This window comes from Candoia aspera, chromosome 1 (assembly GCF_035149785.1).
Source record: "Candoia aspera isolate rCanAsp1 chromosome 1, rCanAsp1.hap2, whole genome shotgun sequence".
Classification (NCBI taxonomy): Eukaryota; Metazoa; Chordata; class Lepidosauria; order Squamata; family Boidae; genus Candoia; species Candoia aspera.
The window spans coordinates 333330403-333354316 of NC_086153.1; the positions used below are offsets into that span (position 1 = coordinate 333330403).

Below are 23914 nucleotides of genomic sequence, written 5' to 3' on the forward strand. Positions count from 1 at the left end.
TGCTAAACAGCCTGTGACTTTTCAGAGGTGGGAGTACACAGAGTCTAAGTCTGTCCATCCAAACTGTCCAGGGCACTGTTGCCTGCTTACAGGGCTATAAAAAAGGCTGATCACTAGGGGGCAGCAAAGCATGATAATTTTCTGTTTCTCTTTGCTGCCCTCTGGTGATCATCTGCATTGTTAGCAGCCCAGACCTGGTACTTGTAGCCTTGGGTTACTGCAGCTCCCCACAAAACTGGGACACTCTCTCTCACTTGTGCAGCATGTACATTCATTCATTCTCTGTTTTTTCACTCTTACGCTTCTTGGGGAGGACGGCAGAAAGAATGTGGTCACTGCGAGATATTTGCCCTGTCTCTAGGTTTTCTCCTCCTTCCCATAGCATGTGTCTTTTCTCTTTGTCTCAGAACGCAATCTGAACCCTAAAGCAGCTTGCTTGAAACGTCGTGAAGAGGAGAAAGTGTCCGGAGTGGTGGGCGATCCCCAGATGGCACTTTCAGCATCTCATGCAGGTTTAGGAGATGGGCACAACCCCGTGGGACATATGTAAAGGTACTGTCTCCTGGGACCTGTTCTGGGGCTTTTCTGGAAGGGACAAAATGGAATGTGTAGCTCCTTCACGTGTGGTATGTGCATTCCTTTCATGAGTACATTGCTCATGACCTGATCCCTGACATGGGGGGGAAGGGGAGGGGGCAAAATCCATCAGGAATTTCTGTTGTTGGACATCATTTAAATCAATGGGTGGTTACCTCCAGGTATGGTGGAACTGCAGAATTCTTTTTTTTAAATAAAGCTTTATCAATTTTTTTCAACATATACATAAAATACATGCATTTATTACTGCCCAGAGTCCCTCTTTTGGGGGAGATAGGCGGTAATAAAATTTGAATAATAAACAAATAAATAAAAACTAAAAAGAATGAAACGAAGAATACTATAAGAAAAAAGAGAACTAAAAAAGTGTGAAAATACAGAGAAGACTCTTACATGGTGGCTTCCAGCTTTCTACAACAAACATACATGTAACTCATTATCAATCTCTTACTCTTACTCCTTAAGTTAAAACTAAGATAAATATTTTTTCTATAAAGCATTTCCATCTCTGTATGACATTCTTCTCTAAAACAAACTATCTCTCCCCCTTAAAAAATTGTAAAAAAACCTTTTCTAACATAATTATTCTCCTAATAAGCAAATATTCAAATATTTACCCTACTTCACTAAAATTTTACTCCTCTCTGCCTACTAAAATAACAAAAAATAAATTACCTACATCTGGTTAATGTCTTTTTACCCAAGGTAAAATCATTATCCCCCAAACAAAAACATCAGTCTAAACCTTTAAGAGACCATCCTGATAAACGCATTTAAACAATTATCCAACTTCAAAATAGACTAAGGCACTTAGGTATCTCTCTGTTACACACACAGCTTTCCCCTTACGAGTCTCAAATTCAGCAGCCAGCCTTGATTCTTGATCCTGATTTTCCAGGAACAAAGCCGGTCGTCTCTCTCCCTTTGCGCCTGAAACTTCTTTCTTCAGAGTCAAAGTTCACTCTGCACAGTCCAATGTTCCTCCCTTCACTTTTTGACTTGGAAACGTTAATCCTCATTTTCTTCTTTAAAGAAGGAGCACTACTCTCAAAGTAGCTTTCACTCTTGTCTTCTTTCCCAAGTTGCTGATAAGCCTCAGGCTCCACAAGTTCTAAGAGACAATCCAGGGCTTGGGTGATGTCAAGATGTCTTTAAAGATCCCTTTCATTCCTTCCATGTGTCTCCACAGCGTGTTATCAGGAGAAAAAGAGATGTGAACAAGAGCTGTTCTCACAGGAAAGCAGAGGCAGGTAGCTCAAAATTCAACTCTGCCGATTCAAACAAGTAGATAAATCTTTTATAATCCTCAAAGCATTAAGAAAATGGCGACAAAACAGCAAAAATCTTTAAATCCCAATATTAGAATTTAAATATTAAAAAGGCCAACTTTCCAAATGAGTAAATTCCAAAAATAACGAAAATCACCAAGAGCTTTGCATTTGTTTGTTACAAAAGGCCTCTCTTCAGTAACAAATAAACAAAACAAAAAAAAACCCCTTGGTGTTTTAGAAATGGGGTGGCAAGTTTTGGTGTCCGTTTTACAGCTTTGGTGCAGTCCCGAACTTGATGACATCCGTACCTCCCAGCATTTTCAATCACGGACTGATCGCAGGGACTCTGTCCTAACAGTCAGGAATCACGCTGAGACGAGGAGTAGGTCTCTAGTGTTTATTACTGCTGCATAAGACAGAAAATCCTAACAAACTGAGGAAGTGTGGGAAAAACCCAGACAGATAAACCCCAAAGGTTAAGGCGGGTCTGACCTGTGTCTCTTTGAATGGCTGCTCAACTCCTCAGAACTACGCATGCGTTTTCCCCCCTGGACAGGGGCCCCCTCCTGCTCGCCATCAGTGCTCATGACAGACTCCGTTCTATGACCCCCCCCTCAAGAAAATGCTGCCAGGAGAACAAAAGGGACGATTTCCTGGATTCTCCTTACCTGGAGAATTCTTCAGGCTGCAGGAACCCAGCCTGTGCCCAGAAATGCTGCGCTGTCGGCACTGCTTAAAAAAGCAGTACCGCTCGGTCTGCCGTTCCCGCCGGAAGCCCGGAACTGCAGAATTCTAAGCCAGCATGACCATGAAGTCCACGGGATAACCTTGAGAAGGGCCACGTTCTCTTAGTCTTGGTTGCCTCGTAGCAGTGCTGTGTGGGTGAAAATGGAAAGTGTGACTTATCTTTGGAAACTTACAGTCTGCTTTTCCACCCACTGTTCCTCAAACCGTTAGTATGGTTACTTAGACTTAATACCATAAAATATAAAGAGGGCTGTTGTGAGAGAGCAAACGTCAGTCAGTCTACACAAGAGATTATTCACTTAAAAAACAGAATTCTCAAACAAGAGCCAACACAGAGAAGCCTTTTGTTTCTATGAATCCTTATTTTCAAGAAACCCTGGAAAAGGGCCTGTCGAGTCAGATCTTAATGCATGAGCAGGGTTCTTGGGAGCAAGAATCACTGCTCAGGCTGCCCTGTCTCCCTCAGGGCATTAGCTGAAGATACATGACAAGTCTTCTGTGCCAAGATGGAAAAATACTTGAGAATGACCACATATGGGGACATAAAAGTAACAAATGATTTACCATAGCACAGTGGTGGAACTGAAAGCTTTCCATACTCAAGGCCCCTGATATTTTGGTTTTAAAAGATAACAAGTGATGGGAAGGATCCTTCTGCACTTCACTTTGGAGATTGCCGCCAGTCAGTATAGACAGCTGACTCCTTGATTGGGTTTATTTACTCCCAGATCCAGAAACAACTCCCAGTGTTTTACATCATGAACACCAATAGAAACACAACTCTACCATAGCACAATAGGTGGAGTGGTGCCCATTCAGTCCCACAAAACCCCTCCAGAGCAGCTCTGTGTCTGGAAGGTCACCCGCTGTGAGGGTGACAACCTAATTTCCAGAAGGGGATCTCTTCTATAATGTGGGGGCTGCAGCTGAAAAATAGCCTGCAAGCTCTGGCCTTGCTCACCTTCTGCAGCGAGTCCATCTTGGACAAGATGGGCAGAGAAGGCTGTTTTGTACATACCTCGACTCCAGGTCAGGTAGGGTGCAGTACTATGACGGAAGGACCCACAGTCTAGTGGAAAGCAGCTTATAACTATAGAACAGTGTTTGTCAACCGTGGCAACTTTAAGATGTGTGGACTTCCAGAATTCCCCAGCCAGCATATATAATTTCTATTAAAGATCTTTAAAAAGGAAGGTAAAAACTAATACAAACTAATATAAAGTAAGGAAAAGAAAAGAAAAAGAAACAAGTCAAACAGAAAGCTAAAAGTGCAAGAAAGGAAAACAGAGTAAAAGAAAAGTAGAAAAGAAAGAAAAAAAAGATACAAAGAAGTAGCTTCCGATCTTCTTTACAGCAGTTATAAGGACAATTATAAATTTGCCTCTTATGCTATGATTACAACATAACTCTCTTCTTTCTATAAGCTATCCTGTCTGATCATCAAAACCATAAAGTTCATTTTTTTTTCTGTTTCATGCAAAAAGTCTCTTAAGGGGTTTCCAGTCAGCAATAAACATAGATACTGTCTTTTCTCTGATCAAAAAAGTCAATTAGCCATCTCAGCAAGTTCCACCATCTTCACCAACCATTCCTCCATTGTGGGTAGTGCCGAATCTTTCCGTCTTTGTGCATGCAATAATCTCGCTGCAGTTATCAGGTACAAAAACATTGTTCCATGATTTTTTTCCAACTGTTTGTCCATCAATCCCAAAAGAAAAACCTCTGGTCTCAGTTGTTTATAAATCTTTAAAATCCTCTGAACCAGTGTGTGTATTTGAATCCAGAATTTTCTAGCTTTTTACATGTCCACCAAACATGATAAATTGTCCCTTCTTGTTGTTTTCCAACATAATTTTGAAGTGCCTTTATACATTCTAGATAATTTCTCTGGTGAGATATACCAACAGTACATCATTTTATAACAATGCTCCTTTAAGGTTATATACACAGTGTGAATTTCAGTCCTTTCAGCCACATATTTTTCCATTGTTCCATCTGTATATTATAACCAAAGTTTTTAGCCCACTTTATTATATTCTTTCACTTGCTCTTCTGTTTCAAATTTCAACAAAAGTTTATACATTTTAGCAATTATATGTTCATCATTTGTACACAATTCTGTTTCAAACTCAGTCTTACATTGTTCAAAACCATAAACTCTTTTGTCTACTTCAAATCTTTCTATTAACTGTAAATAGGAGAACCATTGACAACTATATCCCTCTGCCACCAGTTCTTCTCTTGATTTTATTTTACATTCCCCTTGACAAAATTCTAGTAACTCATGCTAAGTTAGCCATTTGTGTTTGCCTATTATTTCTTGTCTATAAAATGCTTCTTGTGCTGAGAGCCAGAAAGGTGTTTTTGGGCACAACCTGGCTTTGTATCTATTCCCTATGTCTAACATAATGGTTTTTAAAATGCACATTAAACTTGACTTTGTCATACCACAAATATCCATGCCACCCAAATCTCAGGGCATGTCCTCCTAACTCCAAGAGCCTTCTATTTCTCAGCAGCACCCACTCTTTCATCCAAACCAAACAGCAAGCTGCAAAATACAATTTCAAATCAGGTAGACCCAATCCTCCTCTTTCCGTTGCATCTTATTAACACCTTATATTTAACTCTTGGCTTTTCCCCCTGCCACACAAATTTAGATATATCCTTCTGCCACTGTTTAAATAGTGCATCAGTTGTCAAAACAGGTATTGCCTGAAACAAAAACATCATTCTAGGCAAAACATTCATTTTTATCACAGAAGTTCTCCCCAGCAATGACAGTTGTAGTTTCTCCCACCTTAACATATCTTTTTTAACTTCATTCCATGTCTTAACATAGTTATTTTGAAATAACATACAGTTCATATTTGTCAAAGTGATGCCCAGATATTTTACTTCTTCTCAATCTTAAAACCTGTTTTATTCATCAATTGTGTTTGATCTTCTATTTTTCATATTTTTGTTAACATCGGCTTCTGTTTAGTAATCTTGAAACCTGCTAATGCACCAAATTCTTTTAATTTGCCCGTTAATGTTTCAATTCCCTTTAAAGGATCTTCCAAAACCAACACCAAATCATCAGCAAAGGCCCTTAACTTATAATCTTTACTTCCACAATCTTGACTTATATCTCTATTCAGTATTTCAGGAGCCAAAATAAACAAGAGAGGAGACAGTGGGCATCCCTGTCTTGTTCCTTTTTGTATCTCCCAGGGTTTTGTTAGATCTCCATTAACAATTATTTGTGCTTTCTGTGAGGTGTAAATTGATCTTACCCATTTTATAAAGTTCTCTCCAAAATTCCTATCTTCCAAAACCTTGAAAAAAGAATGCCAAGTTCAAATTATCTCCCCCTTTTCGGGGGAGATGGGTGGTGATAGAAAATTTAAATCTATCTATCTATCTATCTATCTATCTATCTATCTATCTATCTATCTATCTAAAAAATCAAAGGCCTTCTCTGCATCTAAGAAAATCAGTGTGGCTTGTTTTTCATTACGTTGCTCCAAATATTCCAAAATGTCCAACACATTTCTAACATTGTCCTTTAATTGTCTTTTAGGTAAAAACCCACATTGATCCTCATGAATAAATTCTTGCAAAATTATTTTCAGTCTACCAGCTAGAATTGTTGTGAACAACTTGTAGTCGTTATTCAATAATGATATCGGCCTATAGTTTCTTGTTAAAGTCGAATCTTGTTTCTCTTTAGGTACTAGTGCTATATTGGCTTCTTTTGGCTTCTTTCCAACTCTCTGGCCTCTTTCCTCCCTGTAAGACAGAGTTGATCGTGTTTTGTAAGGGTTGTAAAAGTTTGTCCTCAAAACATTTATAACAGGAACCTGATCATCCGTCTGGTCCAGGCACCTTTCAAGTTTAATCCTTTTATAGCTTCAGAAACTTCCCTTTCTGAAGGGAAGTTTCTGAAAAGGGAAGTCCACACATATTAAAGTTGCCACGGTTGAGAAACACTGGTGTAAAATAAAATTAGGATGCTGAAGACAAAAGTTCTTTTGTAGGACCTAGCAGGTTGCTTCTGCTGTTTCTTATAAAGTGATCTGTGTAGCACAATGTTTCACCACCTCAGCAACTTTGAGTTGTGTGGACTTCAACTCCCAGAATTCTGGGAATTGGGAGTCCACACATCTCAAAGTTGCAGAGGCCGAGAAATACTGGTGTAGAACGTCAGGCTTTCTATAGCTTTTCCTCTTGTCTCTTTACAGATGATTTCTTTCCTTGACCTGGAAGCAGATGTCTGTAGGAAGAAAGGACTGTATCATTCACACACCCCTGCTGGGTGTCCACGCCAGAAACTGCAGTCTTGTTGAAATACTGACATGGCAATGGAAATTCAGTGTGCTCGAAGGAACTTTTCTTTTCCTCCACCAGAAAGGAAAAGCAACAACTTTATCCAAAAAACAGACAGACAAACCCAACAGCAAAGATTGCCTTAACTGTATATTCTGGAGCTGTCAATGCATATCCTTCGGTGGGAGGTGGGGGGGAGAGTTATAAGTGGCTTGTGTTCACAAAAGGCCAGCAGAAGAAATTGTGCCTATGCGTTTCTTTTTCTTTCTTTTTTCCTTCTTTTTTTAAAAGAACATTAGTTACAGTAATTTTTTTTAAATGTAGAACAAACATAGTAATGCCTTTTTTTGTTTTTTTTAAAAGCTTCTTTTGCATCTCTGTTTTGTAAGCAACAACAAAAAAAAATGTAAAAAGAGAGAGAGAGAGAGAGAGAGAGAGACTTGACTGATTCCCCCATGCCTTTTTCTGCTGCTGTTTCTATAGTTAATGTTGCATATTATTTTTTAAATAAGATCAACCAGAAATATTAAAAGTTTGTATTAAGAGACTGGATGTTTTTTAAGAAAAAGAAAAGAAACAAAAGAAGAGATTGGTACAAGTGAGATGGCATGTGGGCTCTGAGAAAGTCACGTGCATCTAGCTAGGCGGGTTAATAAAATCTTCACTTGGCTATGATTAAAATGGAGAGAGAGAGAGAATCTGCTGATATCACCTCACTTCCTTTTTGCCACTTGGAGTATAGAAGGGGTTGGAGGGAGATGGCAAATGGATCCATCAGCTGCTAGTCTGTGTGTCGTTGAGGCTTTTGTCTTTCCTCCAAAGGATGCACCCGATAGCAATTCTCGGAAGCTTTCTGCTGCGTCCTGCCCGCTCCCATCTTCCCTGCCACCCAAAGTATTTACAGTCCCTTCTAACAAAAGACAAAGAACTACACATAGCATTTCTGAACATTTGCCGGAAAACGTGGATTTGAGTCGGAGGGCAGCATCCGGGAGCTCGCAGAAGGAATCCTCCGCAGGCCCAAAGGAGATGGATAACCACTTGCCTTTTTTAAGCACCGGCATAAATTGATGTGGAACAAAAGGAAGCAAAAGATTCTGGCAGGTTACAGTCAGAACAAAGACCTCATGGGATTAAAGGAACAAGGAAGCCTCATCCAGCAAAGAAATATATATACATAGATACAGTATATAGCCGGAGGGGGAGAGGGAGACACGTGGCGTGCAGAGCCCAAGTCGCTGTTGTGAAAACACACCCAGACACACAGTCGTGCACACACCAAAGAAGATGCATCAATGAACTCTCAGACACAGCATGGCAATGCTCCACATGTATTCAGAAGACACTGCCATCGCCGTTGCATTTCGGCAGCCCAGAATATGCTGGTGGGGCTGATCAAACTCTCCCTGCTCCCTGCGTGCCCGCGTGGAAGATCTCCCCCGTTTTTCATGGACAGAAAAGGAGAATGTTGACGTCTCCCTGATTCCAGAGAAGTCCCTGTAGGTCTTCCCCACACCTGGGGAGGGGCAGAGGAAGAAAGGCGTCCTGTGGCCCACCTGCAGGGGGTCCACATCACACCTGACGTGTAGCTAAAACACTGCCTTGGGTTACTTGGTATTTGGAGCTAGCTGAAGGGAGTGCGGTCTGAAAATGTGGGCCATGACATTCTCACCGCATGTCACCTTTTATGATTGGAGAAGAGGAGGTAGCATCTGCTGGATAGTTCAGGGTGACCCTGTGGCCGCTTCTCTTTCCTCTAATGCCACGGAGGGGGGGTTGCCATAAAGGGGTCTGTGGGGGTGGCCCTCCCTGCTGAATCTGTGAAATGTCTGCCTCAACCCCTCTGTGAAAAAAGAGAAAAGGCCACACGTAACCTCCTCTTACGAAGGACATGCTGTAGACCTGGCCAGGCAAAGCTGGCAGTTGTCTCCTCTGTCTTTCATCTCCTTTGAGCTAATTGCAGAGTTCCTGTTTTCTGACCGCAGGAGTGGGCATGTATTCAGTGCGGCACTTCTGCACAAAACTGGAAAGAGGAGGAAAGTTCTCAAGGAAGTAGGAGAGGGAAAGCTCTGTGCCAGCCTGGCAAAAGTCATCCAGAGAAACCCCACCCTCCCCTGCTCCCTCTTTCTGCTCCAGGGGCAAATTTGGAAACCAGGATGGGTCCAAACGGCTTTGCGCAGACGGAGCGTGCAGAATGGCATGTGCAATCCCACAGGGGAAAGCCCCGTGTGGCTGCCACTAGGCTTGTGGTTCTGCAAAGCAGACAGGGTGGCAATGTCCTTCTAGTGCCAGATCTCCCCAAATCTCTTTCTAGTCCACCAGCATGAAACAAGCTTTTCCTTTAATTATGTTTTGTTTTGTTTTGTTTTGATTGCTTAAAAGTATTTCTGTTGAAAGGGGAGCACCTTTCCAAGGGTATGTCTACAGTACAAGCTTTAAGCCAGTTTCAGACCAGTTTAACAGTCTGGAGCAGTGTTTCTCAACCTTGGCAACTTTAAGGTGGGTGGACTTCAACTCCCAGAATTCTAGGAGTTGAAGTCCACACAACTTAACTGGCTGGGGAATTCTGGGAGTTGAAGGCCACCCACCTTAAAGTTGCCAAGGTTGAGAAACACTGGTCTGGAGGAATCCTGCAGCTTGATAAGGATGCTGAGAGTTCTTGGCTCATGAATGTCCTCATTCCCAACGCGACCCTCTTCTTAGGACTACATTCTGCAGATGCCATTTATTTGGGAGCTGCTGTAGCTAGAAACGGGTTTGAAACCAGTTTAGGTTTGTAATATAGATGTGTCCCAAAGTCTCTTGGGATATTTATTTTTCTGGGGGAGGGGGGAATTTGGGGTTTTAGGAGACAAAAAGGGACAAGCAGAAAAATTTAGTTGTGGGGCAAAACAATGTCATGGGAAAATGTAACATGTTTTGTTAACAAAAATAGGGGTTCAAGCAATGCAGAGAACAAAATGTAACTTGATTCCCATTAAGATATATTTTTTTAGAAGGGGTGGGGATGGCTGTGTATTTTTCAGCCCTTGTAGATTGTTTTAAGGGTTCTTTTGTTATTACAGCTTGTTTTTTATATTAAAAAATGAATTTTTTTTTTTTGCTTTTGGGGGGTAGCCCCAAGCCAGATACAGTTAAACATGGCAATGTCTTATGGAAATAAATGGACTAACTTGAGTCCTGCAGAGGAACTTAAGTTTTATCTAACTGTATTTGGGTGGGAGCCTTGGTGTTTGCTGCCTATGTGTAAAAATCCAGCTGTACGTAACTGGCTGAGATCCTTGTTATTAAATCAGATACACATTATAGTTTTTAAAGATATATATATATATAGTATAAATAAATAAATATATATATATATATGCCTAACACCAATAAAGAAGGGAAAAAGGAAAAGAAGTATTGGGGGGAGGGAAAGGGGCAAGATAGTTTAAAAAATAATTTTTTTGGACTGATTCAGAATTTCTGGGATGGGGAGCACGGGGGTTAAAGTTGTGTTTCTGAGTGCCTCAAGATATGGATTGTGTTCATTTTTTAAATATATATATATATATATAATAATTTTATACAAGTGTCAAGAAAAAAAACAGCTGGCTGGATTATTTGGAATTTTTAAATAATCCTTAACTTTTTTAAAAGTAGAATTTTGAGAACTGTCCTGTATATAACAGTAATGTAGCAATAAATGTGACATTTTATAACAATATTACCTTTCCCCCCCCTCCCCATATCTGTCTTTCAGATGTTGTATACCTATCAATGAAAAAAAAAGTTGTAATAAAGGTTTTACCTTGTACTAAAACTGCTTCTGGTTGTCCCAGTGTTTGTTTCCATCACATGGCTGGGTTGAATTTTGGAAACAGGGGATGTTGCAACTGGAACACTGTTTCTGCTTGTTCTTTTCCCTATAAGCCATGCCCCTTAAGATCATAACACAGAACAAAATGGAGGTGCATTTTTATAGGAAAAAATGTTCATCGTGGAGGGAAAACAAGCGACACTGCATTGGCATACTTCTATCTTGCCCTCTGTAAAAAATAAAACTTGAGACTAGAATCCCCACTTATGCGTCAGGCAAGAGTCAGATTAATGAAAAAACACTATTTTTTTAAAATTGTTACTTGTTTATTAAACTTATGAAGCTGCCCATCTCACATAGGGGACTCTGGGCAGCACACACAAGTAAAATAACAAAAATTGAACAAAAAAATTAAACCATTAAAATACAAGTCAAAACAGTTTAAAAACTATAAATAGAACAAAAAACACAGAAGAGTGCATTCCAAAACGGACGAACAGTGTAACCTCTTCACAGGCTCTATCCCTCCATGGGATTCCCCAGGCTTGCTGAAAAAGCCATGCTTTAAGGGATTTTCAGAAGGTTACAAGGATCGGGGCCCATCTCACCTCGAGTGGGGGATGATGTTCCAAAGGGCGGGTGCCACAGCAGAAAAGGCTCCCCTCCTGGGTCCTGGCAGGTGAGGCTCCTTAGCAGACAGGACCTGCAGCATGCCCCTCCTGCCGGAGCTGATAAGTTGGGTAGACATCACTGGGGAGAGGTGGTCCCTCAACCCACCCCCTGCCCTGTAGGGCTTCAAAGGTTATAACCAGCACCTTGAATTGAACCTGGAAGCAGACAGGCAACCAATGCTCATGGAGCATAGGTATGACATGGGCACACACAACTGCCCACACTGCCACATTTTGCATCAGCTGAAGCTTCCAGGTGCTCTTCAAGGGCAGCCCCATGTAGAGTGCATTACTATGGTCTAGCTGGGAGGTGATGAGTGCCTGAGTATGGCCTCCTGATCCAGGAACAGGCGCAACTGGCACACAACACAACGTTGTACAATTGATACCTGCTGGATGTCAGTCCCTTTAGCTACAGGTAAAACATAGCCATTCTTTCCAATCCTGGATTTTCATAGTCTCCATTTCTCAGCCCCCAAAACACACTTATACTATACTTATACATCTAAATATGCCTGTGACTTCTGCACCATATCTAAAAAGTTAGGCATGTACTCAGTTATTAATAGGCAACATCAGTTTGAGTCCAACTCCTGGTAACCTCATGGACAACTGCCCATTGCCCTGACTTGTCTTCAGTAATAAGCTCATAGCTCTGCAAGGACATTCTAGAGATCTCTCTGATCCCAGCCACTCACCGTTATCTCCCTGAAGTGGATGTAGTTCAAGTGGTCTAGATAATGCTTTCCAGTCTGGTCTGGAACACCATGTCTGTTCAAGTGTTCAGTATCCCCTTTGTTTCTATCCCAGATTGGAACCTGGAGCATCTTATGTCTCATCCTTTTCCATTCTTTTCACCATCTCCTCTTTATCTGTACACAACCCCTTTCCTAAATTGCCAGATGCAAACAGTTCTCTTTTCTTGATATTTAATAAACCTCCCAGCTTCCTCTTTAGGATCAGCTCCTTGGCCACCACATTCCCACATCACCCAGATACCACTTTTGATTCAAAAGCCACCTGGTAGTACGTGATATCAAATCAGTATCAGGGAATAGAAGTTTCCAAAATTAGGGCTGCAAAGTCTGGGTGCAGAATCTGAAAAGCCTCTAGTTAGTAGTAAAGCGGTTTAGGCCCATGTCATCTGCATTTCACCCAGGATCTCTTAGCCCTACACAAACTAGGAATGAAAGGAAAACAAAACAAAACAGTTTAAAAGAGGGGATGGTAGTGTACCAACCAAACAAGGAAGATACCAGGGAGATCCTTGGAATTTTTGCATAGCTCCTAGCTGGGAAAAGAGACTAAGTTTGCCAGAAAACTGAGAGTGACATAAGATAGAAAGAACACATCCTGCTTTTGATTAGAGCTGAACTTGGAATGCTTAACAATTGTGGCTTGTTTGGGTTCATTTCATTATGATATATGTTTGGGATCATAATGAAATTTAACCAAGTTTCCACAACCTGCTCTCCTCCAAAGGTGTTAGAACTACATGCCCTATCATCCCACCCAGCATAGTGGCATGCCGAGCAGGAATAATGTGAGTTTATTGTCCAAACACTGAGAGCCAATTTGGTGTAGTGGTTAAGGCATGGGGCTAGAAACCCAGAGTCCATGAGTTCTAGTCCTGCCTTAAGCACAAAGCCAGCTCAGTGACCTTGGGCCAGTCACTCTCTCTCAGCCAGAGGAGGAAGGCAATGGCAAACCACCTCCAAAAATCTCTCCAAGAAAACTGCAGGGATTTGCTCATGTAGTTTCCAAGATTGAACGGATTAAAAAAAAAGTTGTCCAAACATCTGAGAACAGCAAGTTGGAAGCACATGTAGTCACCCTCCCTCCCCCTTAAAAAAAACAAACTTGTGCAGTAACTCTATTAAGATTTCCATTATGGTGCTTCAATTTGAACCCTAAGCACAGTTTGTATTTATTTATTTACAAGTTTAGATAAGGTTTGAATGCTTTTAACAAATAGTCTTTATAATAATATATAATCTTTAGTTCTGGTTTGGCCAGAACTAAAGATTATATGGAAAAATGGGGATTTCTCCCTGAGGGCAAGGATATTTGCTGCAAATGCGGCAATATTCAAACAACTACCCATCTTTTACAGTGCCCTTTGGGACCGATATGCACACATATGGCTGCGAGAGCTGGACCATAAGGAAGGCTGAGAGAAGGAAGATTGATGCTTTTGAACTGTGGTGTTGGAGGAATATTCTGAGAGTGCCTTGGACTGCAAGAAGATCAAGCCAGTCCATCCTCCAGGAAATAAAGCCAGACTGCTCACTTGAGAGAATGATATTAAAGGCGAAACTGAAATACTTTGGCCACATAATGAGAAGACAGGACACCCTGGAGAAGATGCTGATGCTAGGGAGAGTGGAGGGCAAAAGGAAGAGGGGCCGACCAAGGGCAAGGTGGACGGATGATATTCTAGAGGTGACGGACTTGTCCCTGGGGGAGCTGGGGGTGTCGACGACCGACAGGAAGCTCTGGCGTGGGCTGGTCCATGAAGTCACGAAGAGTCGGAAGCGACTAAACGAATAAACAACAACAATGCACACAGAGTGACTTATTGGTTGCAAACACCTCTGCCATCAATGTGGCCTGGTATTGGGCTACAGACATATAAATTTCATACTTTTATTAAATGTTTTTAACTTTTTAACTTTTAATTAATATTTTCCCCCGATTTCCTGAATTTCTGACACGAAACGGGACGAGAACAAATAGCCTAGTCCCTATTTGTTAAGTGTAATCGTACTTACAATTCTGACTAAAATGTCTCTGGTTGATTGTTGCAAGAGATTGAATTTCAGAACCGAACCCTTTACAGATGCACGCCACCTTTAAAAGGCACTGCGATAGACACCTAGTGCCCCCTTTCCACTAAAGCCCACCTTGTAGGGTCCTTGCTAGGGTAGGTAGTTCGCGAGCGCCGCGCATTGCATTGCGTCACAAAGAAGGCGGGGAAAGCTGGATAACATTGGAACTTAGACTTTCGTGTAGACTCGGAATCAGCTATTTCTATCAGATCAACGAGGGCTTTTTTAAACGAGCTGTCGCCTCTGTCTAGGTAAAAACATTAGCCCAGAGAGTTTACGCCTTTATGACTCCGTCGTTTGTGGGGATGTGTGGGCTTTGTTGCCTATGTGTAGACTTTAGACGACGTATCACCTAAAGCAGTGTTTCTCAACCTCAGGAACTTTAAGATGTCTGGACTTCAACTCCCAGAATTCCCCCAGCCAGCAAGCTTGACGTTGCATCTTGTCTATTCTAAAATTTCACCGAGGTTTGTTTTTTTCCCGAAATCTATCTACAGTATGTTTTCCACAAGTGAACTCAGAAATGAGCGCAGTATTGAAGACTACTTAGGTCTATAGACCGTTGAGTCGACATAACGGCGCTGCGCATGCGCCCCCGGGTTTGCGAAGAGAGGAGCTAGACGCGGGTGAGCGGGACGGGCGACCTTCAGACCGGCGGGAATGGCGCTTTTTAGGCTGAAGCCCAGCATGGTTGAGAGTCTGCGCAAACAGTGAGTCGGGGCGGAGGGGTGGTCCTGCCGTTTCACGTGCTAGGAAATGGGGTCCCTCCTGGAAATGCTCTCATTGCTCCTGCAGTTAATCCCACTCACCCCCTCCCCCCGTTTAAAGCAGCTTTCCTTAACTTGCCCTCCAGACGTACAGGGACTACATATCCCATCATTTCGAGCTACTTTGGCCAAGTTAATTCCGGGCCATGTAATCTCAGTTCTCCAGGACGGCAGCAGGTTGGGGAAATTGGTTTAAAAATGGAATCGCAAAACACCAATAAAATAAAATTAAAACGTAACCCTACAACGTTTCACCTGGAGAATCCTAACAACAAAACCGATACACCGCAAAAATTAAGAACGGTCCGATAAAACTACAGTAACCGTCTCTCCTTTGTTATAAACCAACCAGGAAAACCAAGAAAAAGGCATATTCTAGTAAAGGACAGCTTTCTGAAATAAAGGGCATTTATTTCAGAAAGCTGTCCTTTACTAGAATATGCCTTTTTCTAAAGTTTTTCTTGGTTTTTCTCTTATATTTTCCTTTGTAAAGCAAAGTTACAAATGTAATTAAACATTTTTATCCTTATGAACCTCTTTCAGATTTGCCCCCTTTTCAGGTTTGTCCTTTGTTTTTTCAAAAAAAATATGGCCACCGTAGATAAAACTCACTCAGAAAAAGGCCAAAATGAATAAATAGGTCTTAAGCGCATCCTCTAAAAATCACTGTGAAGAAATATAATGGATTCCAAGGAGCAAGTCATTCCATCCTCGATGGAGCTGCGCAGAATCTGAATTATTTCAAATGGTGCTAGACTCCAACACCCAGCAGTCACTGCTAGGACAGCCAGCGGGCTAGGATGTTAGTAGCTTTATTTCTTGTCCCTCCTATATATTAATAAAGAACTTGTCCTATCAGTCAGGAACCACGCTGAGATGAGGAATAAGTCTCTAGTGTTTTATTACTGCTACGTTAGACAGAAAATCCTAACAAACTGAAGAAGCGTGAGAAAACCCAGACAGATAAACCCCAAAAGTCAAGGTGGGTCTGTTCTGTGTCTCTTTGAATGGCTGCTCAACTCCTCACTACTATGCATGCGTTTTCCCCCCTGGATAGGGGCCCCCTCCTGCTCACCATCAGTGCTCATGACAGAACTTGATCCCAGATTGTACAGCTTTATGTAGGAAAAGGACATCATCCCAGCAAGAGAAAGTGATTAACAGGTCAGGGGCAATTGAAATTTTGCAGAAAAATGAAATGAGGTTAAATCCATGCAAACTGATACCATAACAGATTGGTTAGTATTTAAGGTTCTAGAAGACAATGATTGTTACCTACAACAGACTTAAACAAATCAGTTATACCTCTGAAGAAAAGCCCTGTCACACGGACATCGAAAACACCTACAGAAAAACATAAATTGCAAACATATTGCCGATGTTTTGTTCCTTGATTGTACAGATCAGTAAAGTTGGAAATACTTCAACTGTGTATCATACTAAATTGATTGATCAGTTAGTTGGTGTAGACCAGTGTTTCTCAACCATGGCCACTTTCAGATTGTGGACCTCAACTCCCAGAATTCCCCAGCCAACCAGGCTGGGGAATTCTGGGAGTTGAGGTCCACACATCTGAAAATGGCCAAGGTTGAAAAACACTGGTGTAGACTCTTAGCAACCACATAGATTTTCTCCAAGAAGACCCCCAGCCAGATCTTCCAATGATGCCCCCATCGCCACTGTAACTGAGCCTTCCCATCGTCTTGCTGGTCATTCTCCTCTTCTCTTTCCTTCCATCTTTCCCAGCATTATAGACATCTCTGGAGAGCTAGGTCTTTGGATAATGTGTCTGAACTCTGGACTGAGTTGTTCGATGATCCATTTTTTGTTTGTTTGTTTGTTTTCTTGGCTATCCATGGTATTTTCAGGAGGCTTCTCCAACACCAAATTTCAAAGGGTCAATTTTTTTCTATTCTGATTTTTCAAAATCCAACGTTTACTTCCATAGAGCGTCACAAGGAAAACGAATACCTGCACAATTCTGATTTTTGTAGGTATAGATGCATCAAGGCATCTGAAGATCTTTTCCAAGGCTTTCATTGCTAGTGTACCAAGTGCTAGTCTGTGGAGTATTTCTTGACTGCTGGTCTTTTACTGTTGATGTGAAAGGTGAAAGGTCCCCTGTGCAAGCACCGAGCCATGTCTGACCCTTTGGGGGGACGCCGCTTTCGCGATGTTTTCTTGGCAGACTATATTGGTTGATCATAAAAGGCAAAAACTATCTACCAATATCTTCACTGTTAATTCTAAGGCTGGTTGCTGTACCTGTTGTCATTAGTTTGATCTTTTTTATACTTTATCCTAGTCCTATTTTTTAATGTGCTTGACTTTCATTGCTAGAGCTTGCAGATAATTTGCATTCTCAACGATCTGAGTAGCGTTATGAGCAAAGCATAGGTTATGGATGTTTCTTCCTCCCATTTTAAAACCATGCCCATCTTCTTCCAATTCAGCTTCCTTCGATAAATGTTTGGCATATAGGTTGAATAAATAAGAGGAGAGTATACAGTATCGCCTTGTCTCACCACTTTGCCAACCTGGAGTCTGCCTGTTTCACCATGTCCTATCCAGACTGGTTTTCTGACCTGTGTATAGATTTCACATGAGAACAATGAGATGTTCTGGGATTCCCATTTTTCTAAGCACATTCCACAGCTTGACATGGTTGACACATTCAAAGACCTTTCTATAATCAATGAAGCACACAACTGATTTTGTTTTGGGTGGATATTTATTTATTTATTTATTATCCCGCCTTTATTATTTTTATAAATAAATACATAATTATTTAATTGCTGAAGTTAATGAATTTGATGGCACATAATCAAAGTACATATTAGTAGACCATTGCAAATGACCAATTTATGGTCAGAGATACAACTAGGGTCATTTTCCATGTTCTAGTAGTATTTATGTAATATATTTATATATGTAATATATTTATAGCCTATAATATATTTATAGCCTTGTATGGCTCAGAGAGGTAGGCGGCAGTATTGCAACCGAAACTCTCCCCACAACCCGAGTTCAATCCGAGTGGAAGCTGGATTCTCAGGTAGTGTCATGAGTACTGATGGCGAGCAGGAGGGGGCCTCTATCCAGGGGGGAAAACGCATGCGTAGTACTGAGGAGTTAAGCAGCCATTCAAAGAGACACAGATCAGACCCGCCTTAACTTTTGGGGTTTATCTGTCTGGGTTTTTCCCACGCTTCTTCAGTTTGTTAGAATTTTCTGTCTATGGAGCGGTAATAAAACACTAGAGACCTATTCCTTGTCTCAGTGTGGTTCCTGGCTGTTAGGACAGGTAGCCGGCTCAGGTCGACTCGGCCTTCCATCCTTCCGAGGTTGGTAAAATGAGTACCCAGCTTGCTGGGGAAGGTGACAACTGGGGAAGGCAATGGCAAGCCACCCCGCTCTATAGTCTGCCAAGAAAACGTGATGAAAGTGATGTCCCCCCAAAGGGTCAGACATGACTTGGTGCTTGCCCAGGGGACCTTTCACCTTTCCAAAATGAATTTAAAGTGAACTTACCAGTATTTTAAATGAACAAAATCCTTTGTTTATTTAAAATACTAGTAAGTTGTTTTTCTGCCAGACAACAAATCAACCTTTGTTCCTAAGCAGCTGGCATAAAATTTATTTTTAAAAATATATTTAAAATGCATGCCAAACATGAGAAGAAAACAGTACAGAAGGTAGTCCTTGACCTCACCTGAATTCATGACATTGAGGCAGCTGTTAAGCAACTTGCCGTTAATCCATGGGACATAATCGCTGTGGCCATTAAGTGAATCACATGGTTGTTGAGCGAATCTTGCAGATCCCCATTAATTTTGCTTGTCGGAAGCTGGCTGGGAAGGTCACAAATGGCAATCGCATGACCCTGTGGTGCTGCAAAATACATGCCAGTTGCCAAGCACCCGAATTTGGATCGTGTGACCATGGGGATGCTATGCCAGTCGTAACTCTAAGGACTGGTCTCAAGTCACTTTTTTCAGTGCTGTTGTAACTTCAAACAGTTGCTAGATGAATGGTCACAAGTTGAGGACTACCTGTTGTTTCAAAATGGCCTATTTGCAGTTTTGATAGTCTGCAGAGGATCTTTAAAGGTGAATGAAAGTTCACTACGAATTGGACCCATTAAATGTGAAAGTGTTTGTAACAAGAAATATGCTAGAGATCTTAAAACTTAAAATACTGCTATTCAAGTTACTCATTTTCTCCATCTTGCAGGAAGTATTTATATTCGCTCTGGAGCTCTACTCTTTTTGTAGGAGGTGTGTGGCTCACAGACTGGAGGCTGTTCCTTGATTATGTCCCATGGATTAACGGCAAGTTTAAGAAAGATGAGTGAGCACAGTCTTGTACTATGAGGTAAGATTTGTGATGTGTGAGGCTTCCCTTCTTCACATTGTACCCTTGTGGCAATGCCATCCTTGATTTGGGCTTCTTTTCCCCCCAAAATGATTGTACACCCCGCCCAGCTTCAACATGAAGAAGAGGAAGTAGTAGTTCCAAGGTCCAGTAGTACAAAATCACACCCCTTGGCAAGCATAACTTTTTGTCTCGCAGGAAGGCCACCAAATTTTTTTGAATCCTTAATCACTGAACTTATAATATAAATTACTTGCTTGATTCCTGCAACCAAAAGCATGGATATTTTCCCTGAATTAATACACAAAATATTTCTTGTGTACCTGCTTAGCTCTATCAACTCTTTCTGTCCTCCTCTCTCTTTTTCTACTTAATACTTGAGAAAGTGTAGGCTAGGTCAGTAGCCTTCGTTGTATCTGTTCCACAAACAGTGTTTTCTGCTATCAAGAACCTAATCCTGGTCAGTTTTTAAACATGTTGGACAATGTCACAAGGGTAACTAAATCCTGTTTTACCCAAATATATTCTTATTTATTTCTCCTATTTAGAACCCAACTCATTTCCAGTATATACAGTTACTTTGAATATTGCTAAATACTGCTATATTGCCTGTAGATTTTAAAAGGGGATACCTGCTTGACTAATTGCAAGAGTATAACCTCTGTGGTTTGTATTTATGTCAATCAGATGCTGTTTCAGTAGATTTTGCAAATTATGCACCGTATTTTATTCATATTATAGAATAAATGGGAGTCCCAATATACTAGAATAATTGACCCCTTTTGTTGTCATACGTTTAAAAGTTTTTAGTCTTGTAGTTTAGTTTTAATAGATTTTTGGTTCGGTTCATTTTTATAGATTAGGCTTTTATTTTTATTTATTTATTTATTAGAGATTTATATGGCCACCCAACTCATGGTGACTCTGGGTGGCTTACAAAAAATAGAACCCCAAATACAAAACCTGCTATAGGACTATAGGCCTAGTTTTATAGATTTTAGTCATATTTTATTTATATTTGTATGACTGCTTTATTGTACTGTTTTATATGCTGGTTATTGACCAAATAAAGTTTCTTCTTCATTCCTAGTAAAACTAGCTCCCATACAAGTTAGGATCTCTAGAGACTATTTTACAACCCAACATATTGTTCCTTGTATCTTACCAACTAGGAAGTATATGCAGTGTTCCAACACAGTGGGCATACAGCTGGTTTAAAATGTATTTAGTAGAGCTGCATAACCTTGGGGAGAAAAGAAAAGAAATCTGAGAAGGAAAATGCTAAGCAAAGATAACTGAAATTCTATTTAGGATACTCCTGACTCTGAGTATATTCTGGCATTTCTCCCAGGCCTTAGGGTAGGGTGGAGGAACCCCCTTGTTAGAGACGACTGATACTTAGTGTTTTTGTACTGATGTTGTCCAGACTACCATTACGTTATTTCTCGTATTGTACTTACGTTATTGTAGTTATATTCTGTTTTATACTGTGAGCCACCAGAGTCACTCTGGAGTCAGGAAGTGCCAAAATCAAATTAAATAAGCAACTTCTTCTTTGTATTTTTCTTCTTTCTCTCTCTCTTTCTCCTCCTGCAGGCCACGCTGCCTTGACTGGAGGGAAACAGCTCCCTCTGATGCTCCTGGTCCGAATCTCTGATGTCACCTTCCATGAAAGTGCATGATAGTTCCATTTTATCCTCAGCGAGCAGTTGCTACACGATGTCCTGTGAAACCAATAAATGTCTTAGCTCATGGGATCTATGAGGTGTTGTATTTATTTTGCCTTTCCCTCTCTGTGGTGGAAGTCATTGTATGAATTAATACAATCAAAGCATATTTTAAAAGTTTGCTTAATATTGAGCATATCTATATGCATGTGTAAATATTCACTTTATCTATCTTGGCTGTTCTGTAGTAGAAAAGTATTTAAGTCTATGAGTTTGAATCCCAGAAAACGGCATGCCTGGTTTTCCTTCTAGCATAATTTCAAACATATTGAAAAGATTTAGCCTATCCTACATCACTGCATTTCAGAGGATTTCAGTGGTTTTCCATTCAGCTTTGCATCCCTTCTCAGTTTCTCCTCCTTGTTAGAATATAATTTCCTTAATCCCTTTTATACAACCTTAGAGATCTTGCTTTAGTGAAGGATACTAAAACATCCTCAGACAAACGTTTCTACAAATCTTTTGGGTACAGCAGCTTCTAGACTGTAAGCTCAGACATGCTAAGCTAGTAAGAGAACGTTAACCTGAATCTTCCTTGTAAGCCCAGCAAATATCCTGTTATGGTGGCAACTCCTTGTTGCATCTTCTGCATGTATTACTTTTTAGTTTGCACATTTTCAAAGAAGCTTGTTTGGGGAAGTTGACTCAAGTGAACGAAGAAATGAGTTCTCTCTCTCTCTCTCTCTCTCTATATATATATATATATATATATACTGAGGGGTGGAGGTGAGTGGGAGCTAAACGATACCCTATTGAAAGTAAATAATTTGTCAGTACAAACTGTTCTTTTGGTTTGAACGTTGCAGTAAACATGGGCATAGATTCATGATTAGAATCTTGCAAAAAGGAAGATAATGTATTCCGCTGAGGATATGCAATGGGGTGGTTAATGATCCAAATCAGAAGCCAACTAATTTCTGTTGCCTGCTTCCCTTCAGCTTGCTGCCTTCCTCTACCCACTTTCAGTACCCAAGGCTGTAAATGTACTTTGTGATGGATTTTAAAAGGCAAAATTATTCTGACATTGAGTTGCAAGCCAATATGTAACTGATTATTAGTATCAATGTTAACAGTAATAATCAACACTAGGCAATTTGGGGGGCATAGGAAACATCTATAGTAATTGTTTCAATTCACTGCTAAAAGAGGGTAGAAAACAGACTTCTGAGGAGAACCCTCAGCTTAAATCCTTGTTAGCTAAATTTCTAATAACTGAAGAAAAAACAAATGACCATCAGCTAATTTGTAATCACGTGGCAGTCTTAATTTTTAAGACTTATGGTTTACTTCTTTTGTGCAATGCATGCGTATCAGAAGTATGTACCATTTGAGATTAAAAAACTCCAGAAACATTTTTCTAAACATTCTGAGAAACCAACAATAGCTACAATGATTAAGATACTTATTTATCAGGTTAATTTATTTTTATCAAATGCATTTAATACATAATATGCAAGTATTATTAAAACTGCAAATTAAGAGTGCCATTTTCTTGCTTCAAAATTATTTTTTGTATAATCAAGTAATTAACAAGACAGTAGAAAGGGTAAAAGAGACCTGATTGTAAGGGCATATGTATTATAGGTTGTATCCAGTTCTTCGTTAGTCAACTAAAAGTTGCTTCCCTCTCCTATTCACCCATTAAATTTATCAGATAATTTTTTGTAATTCTTATAAAGCAATTGGACTTTGAAGAAGCAGGATATGAAGAGTATTGACACCTTTGAACTTTGGTGTTGGAGAAGACACCTGAGAATACCGTGGACAGCCAAGAAAACAAATAAATGGATTATTGAACAAATCAATCTAGAGTTCTCACTAGAGGCACAAATGACCAGGCTCAGATTATCCTACTTTGGACACATTATGTGAAGGCCCGGCTCCCTGGAGAAGGCTCTAATGCTGGGAAAGGCGAAAGGAAAGAAGAGGATGACCAGCGGCAAGGTGGATGAACTCAGTTACAGTAGCAATGGGTGCACCCTTGGAAGAACGGGTTAGGGACAGATCATCATGGAGAATATCTATGCAGTCCCTAAGAGTTGATACCAACTTGGTGGCACATAATCATAAAGCAATACAAAATCAATAACCCCTTTCTAATGCTAATGTAAGAAAATGAAATTTGGATTCACAATGGTGATCAAATCTGTATCAGAATCGATGGCTAATATCTTGCATCCTTTCGCCTAAGCCTGAAGTTGTAAGAGGGCACAATGTCATTCTGCCCATTTGAGCCAAGGATTTTTATTTTTAGAAACTATCTTGACTACTGCAACGTGGGACCACACTTGAAACATAATTTGGAAACTACAACTGGTACAGAAGGCAGCAGCTAGACAATTAATTGGTGCAAAGTACAAGAACCACATCATGCCTATATTAGAGAGCCAGTTTGATCTAGTGGTTAAGGTTCTGGGCTAGAAACCAGGAGTCTATGAGTCCCACCTTAGGCATGAAAGCCGGCTGGGTGACCTTGGGCCAATCACTTTCTCTCAGCCCAACTCGGTGCAATGTAGACTAGCCTTGTGGTGCGCCCTGGGCAACGTGACTTGTCACGGCTAAATAGTCTACACATCTGGCTGCTGGACCTCAAGGATTTCCAGGCAAGAAAAAGCAGCATGAACACCGAACTGCTATGCCATAACGATTAAAAAAAAAGCCTATATTGAAAGATCTGCACTTGCCAGGCACAATGTAAGGTGCGATATTGACCTTTAAAGCCATAAATGGCTGGAGGTCTAAGGTAGTCCTCGCTTAGTGATCAGTTGGGACTGGAATTTCAGTTGCTAAGCAAGGTGGTCATTAAGCGAATCTGACCTGAT

At 40.7% G+C, this 23914-nt stretch overlaps 1 protein-coding gene and 2 long non-coding RNA genes across 6 annotated transcripts in view; 2 read left to right on the forward strand and 1 right to left on the reverse strand.

Moving 5' to 3' along the window:
* Positions 1–10728, forward strand: part of TCF3 (transcription factor 3) — a 109149-nt gene extending 98421 nt beyond the window's left edge. For all 4 annotated transcript variants that reach the window (XM_063290772.1, XM_063290774.1, XM_063290773.1 and 1 more), the window contains exons 19-20: positions 408–552; positions 6842–10728. In XM_063290772.1, coding sequence (XP_063146842.1) covers positions 408–550 — 143 coding nt within the window. In that variant the 3' untranslated portion in view covers positions 551–552; positions 6842–10728. The remainder of the gene's footprint in view (positions 1–407; positions 553–6841) is intronic.
* On the reverse strand, positions 4005–14253 carry LOC134488378 (uncharacterized). Its single transcript, XR_010066965.1, has 3 exons — positions 14168–14253; positions 10717–10954; positions 4005–6389 (listed from the first exon to the last, which is right to left on the reverse strand). It is a non-coding gene; the product is annotated as an uncharacterized LOC134488378 (long non-coding RNA).
* Positions 14254–14798: 545 nt separating this feature from the next.
* LOC134488369 (uncharacterized) lies at positions 14799–22786 on the forward strand. Its single transcript, XR_010066964.1, has 4 exons — positions 14799–14934; positions 19225–19365; positions 20962–21130; positions 22772–22786. It is a non-coding gene; the product is annotated as an uncharacterized LOC134488369 (long non-coding RNA).
* The last annotated feature ends 1128 nt before the right edge of the window (positions 22787–23914 follow it).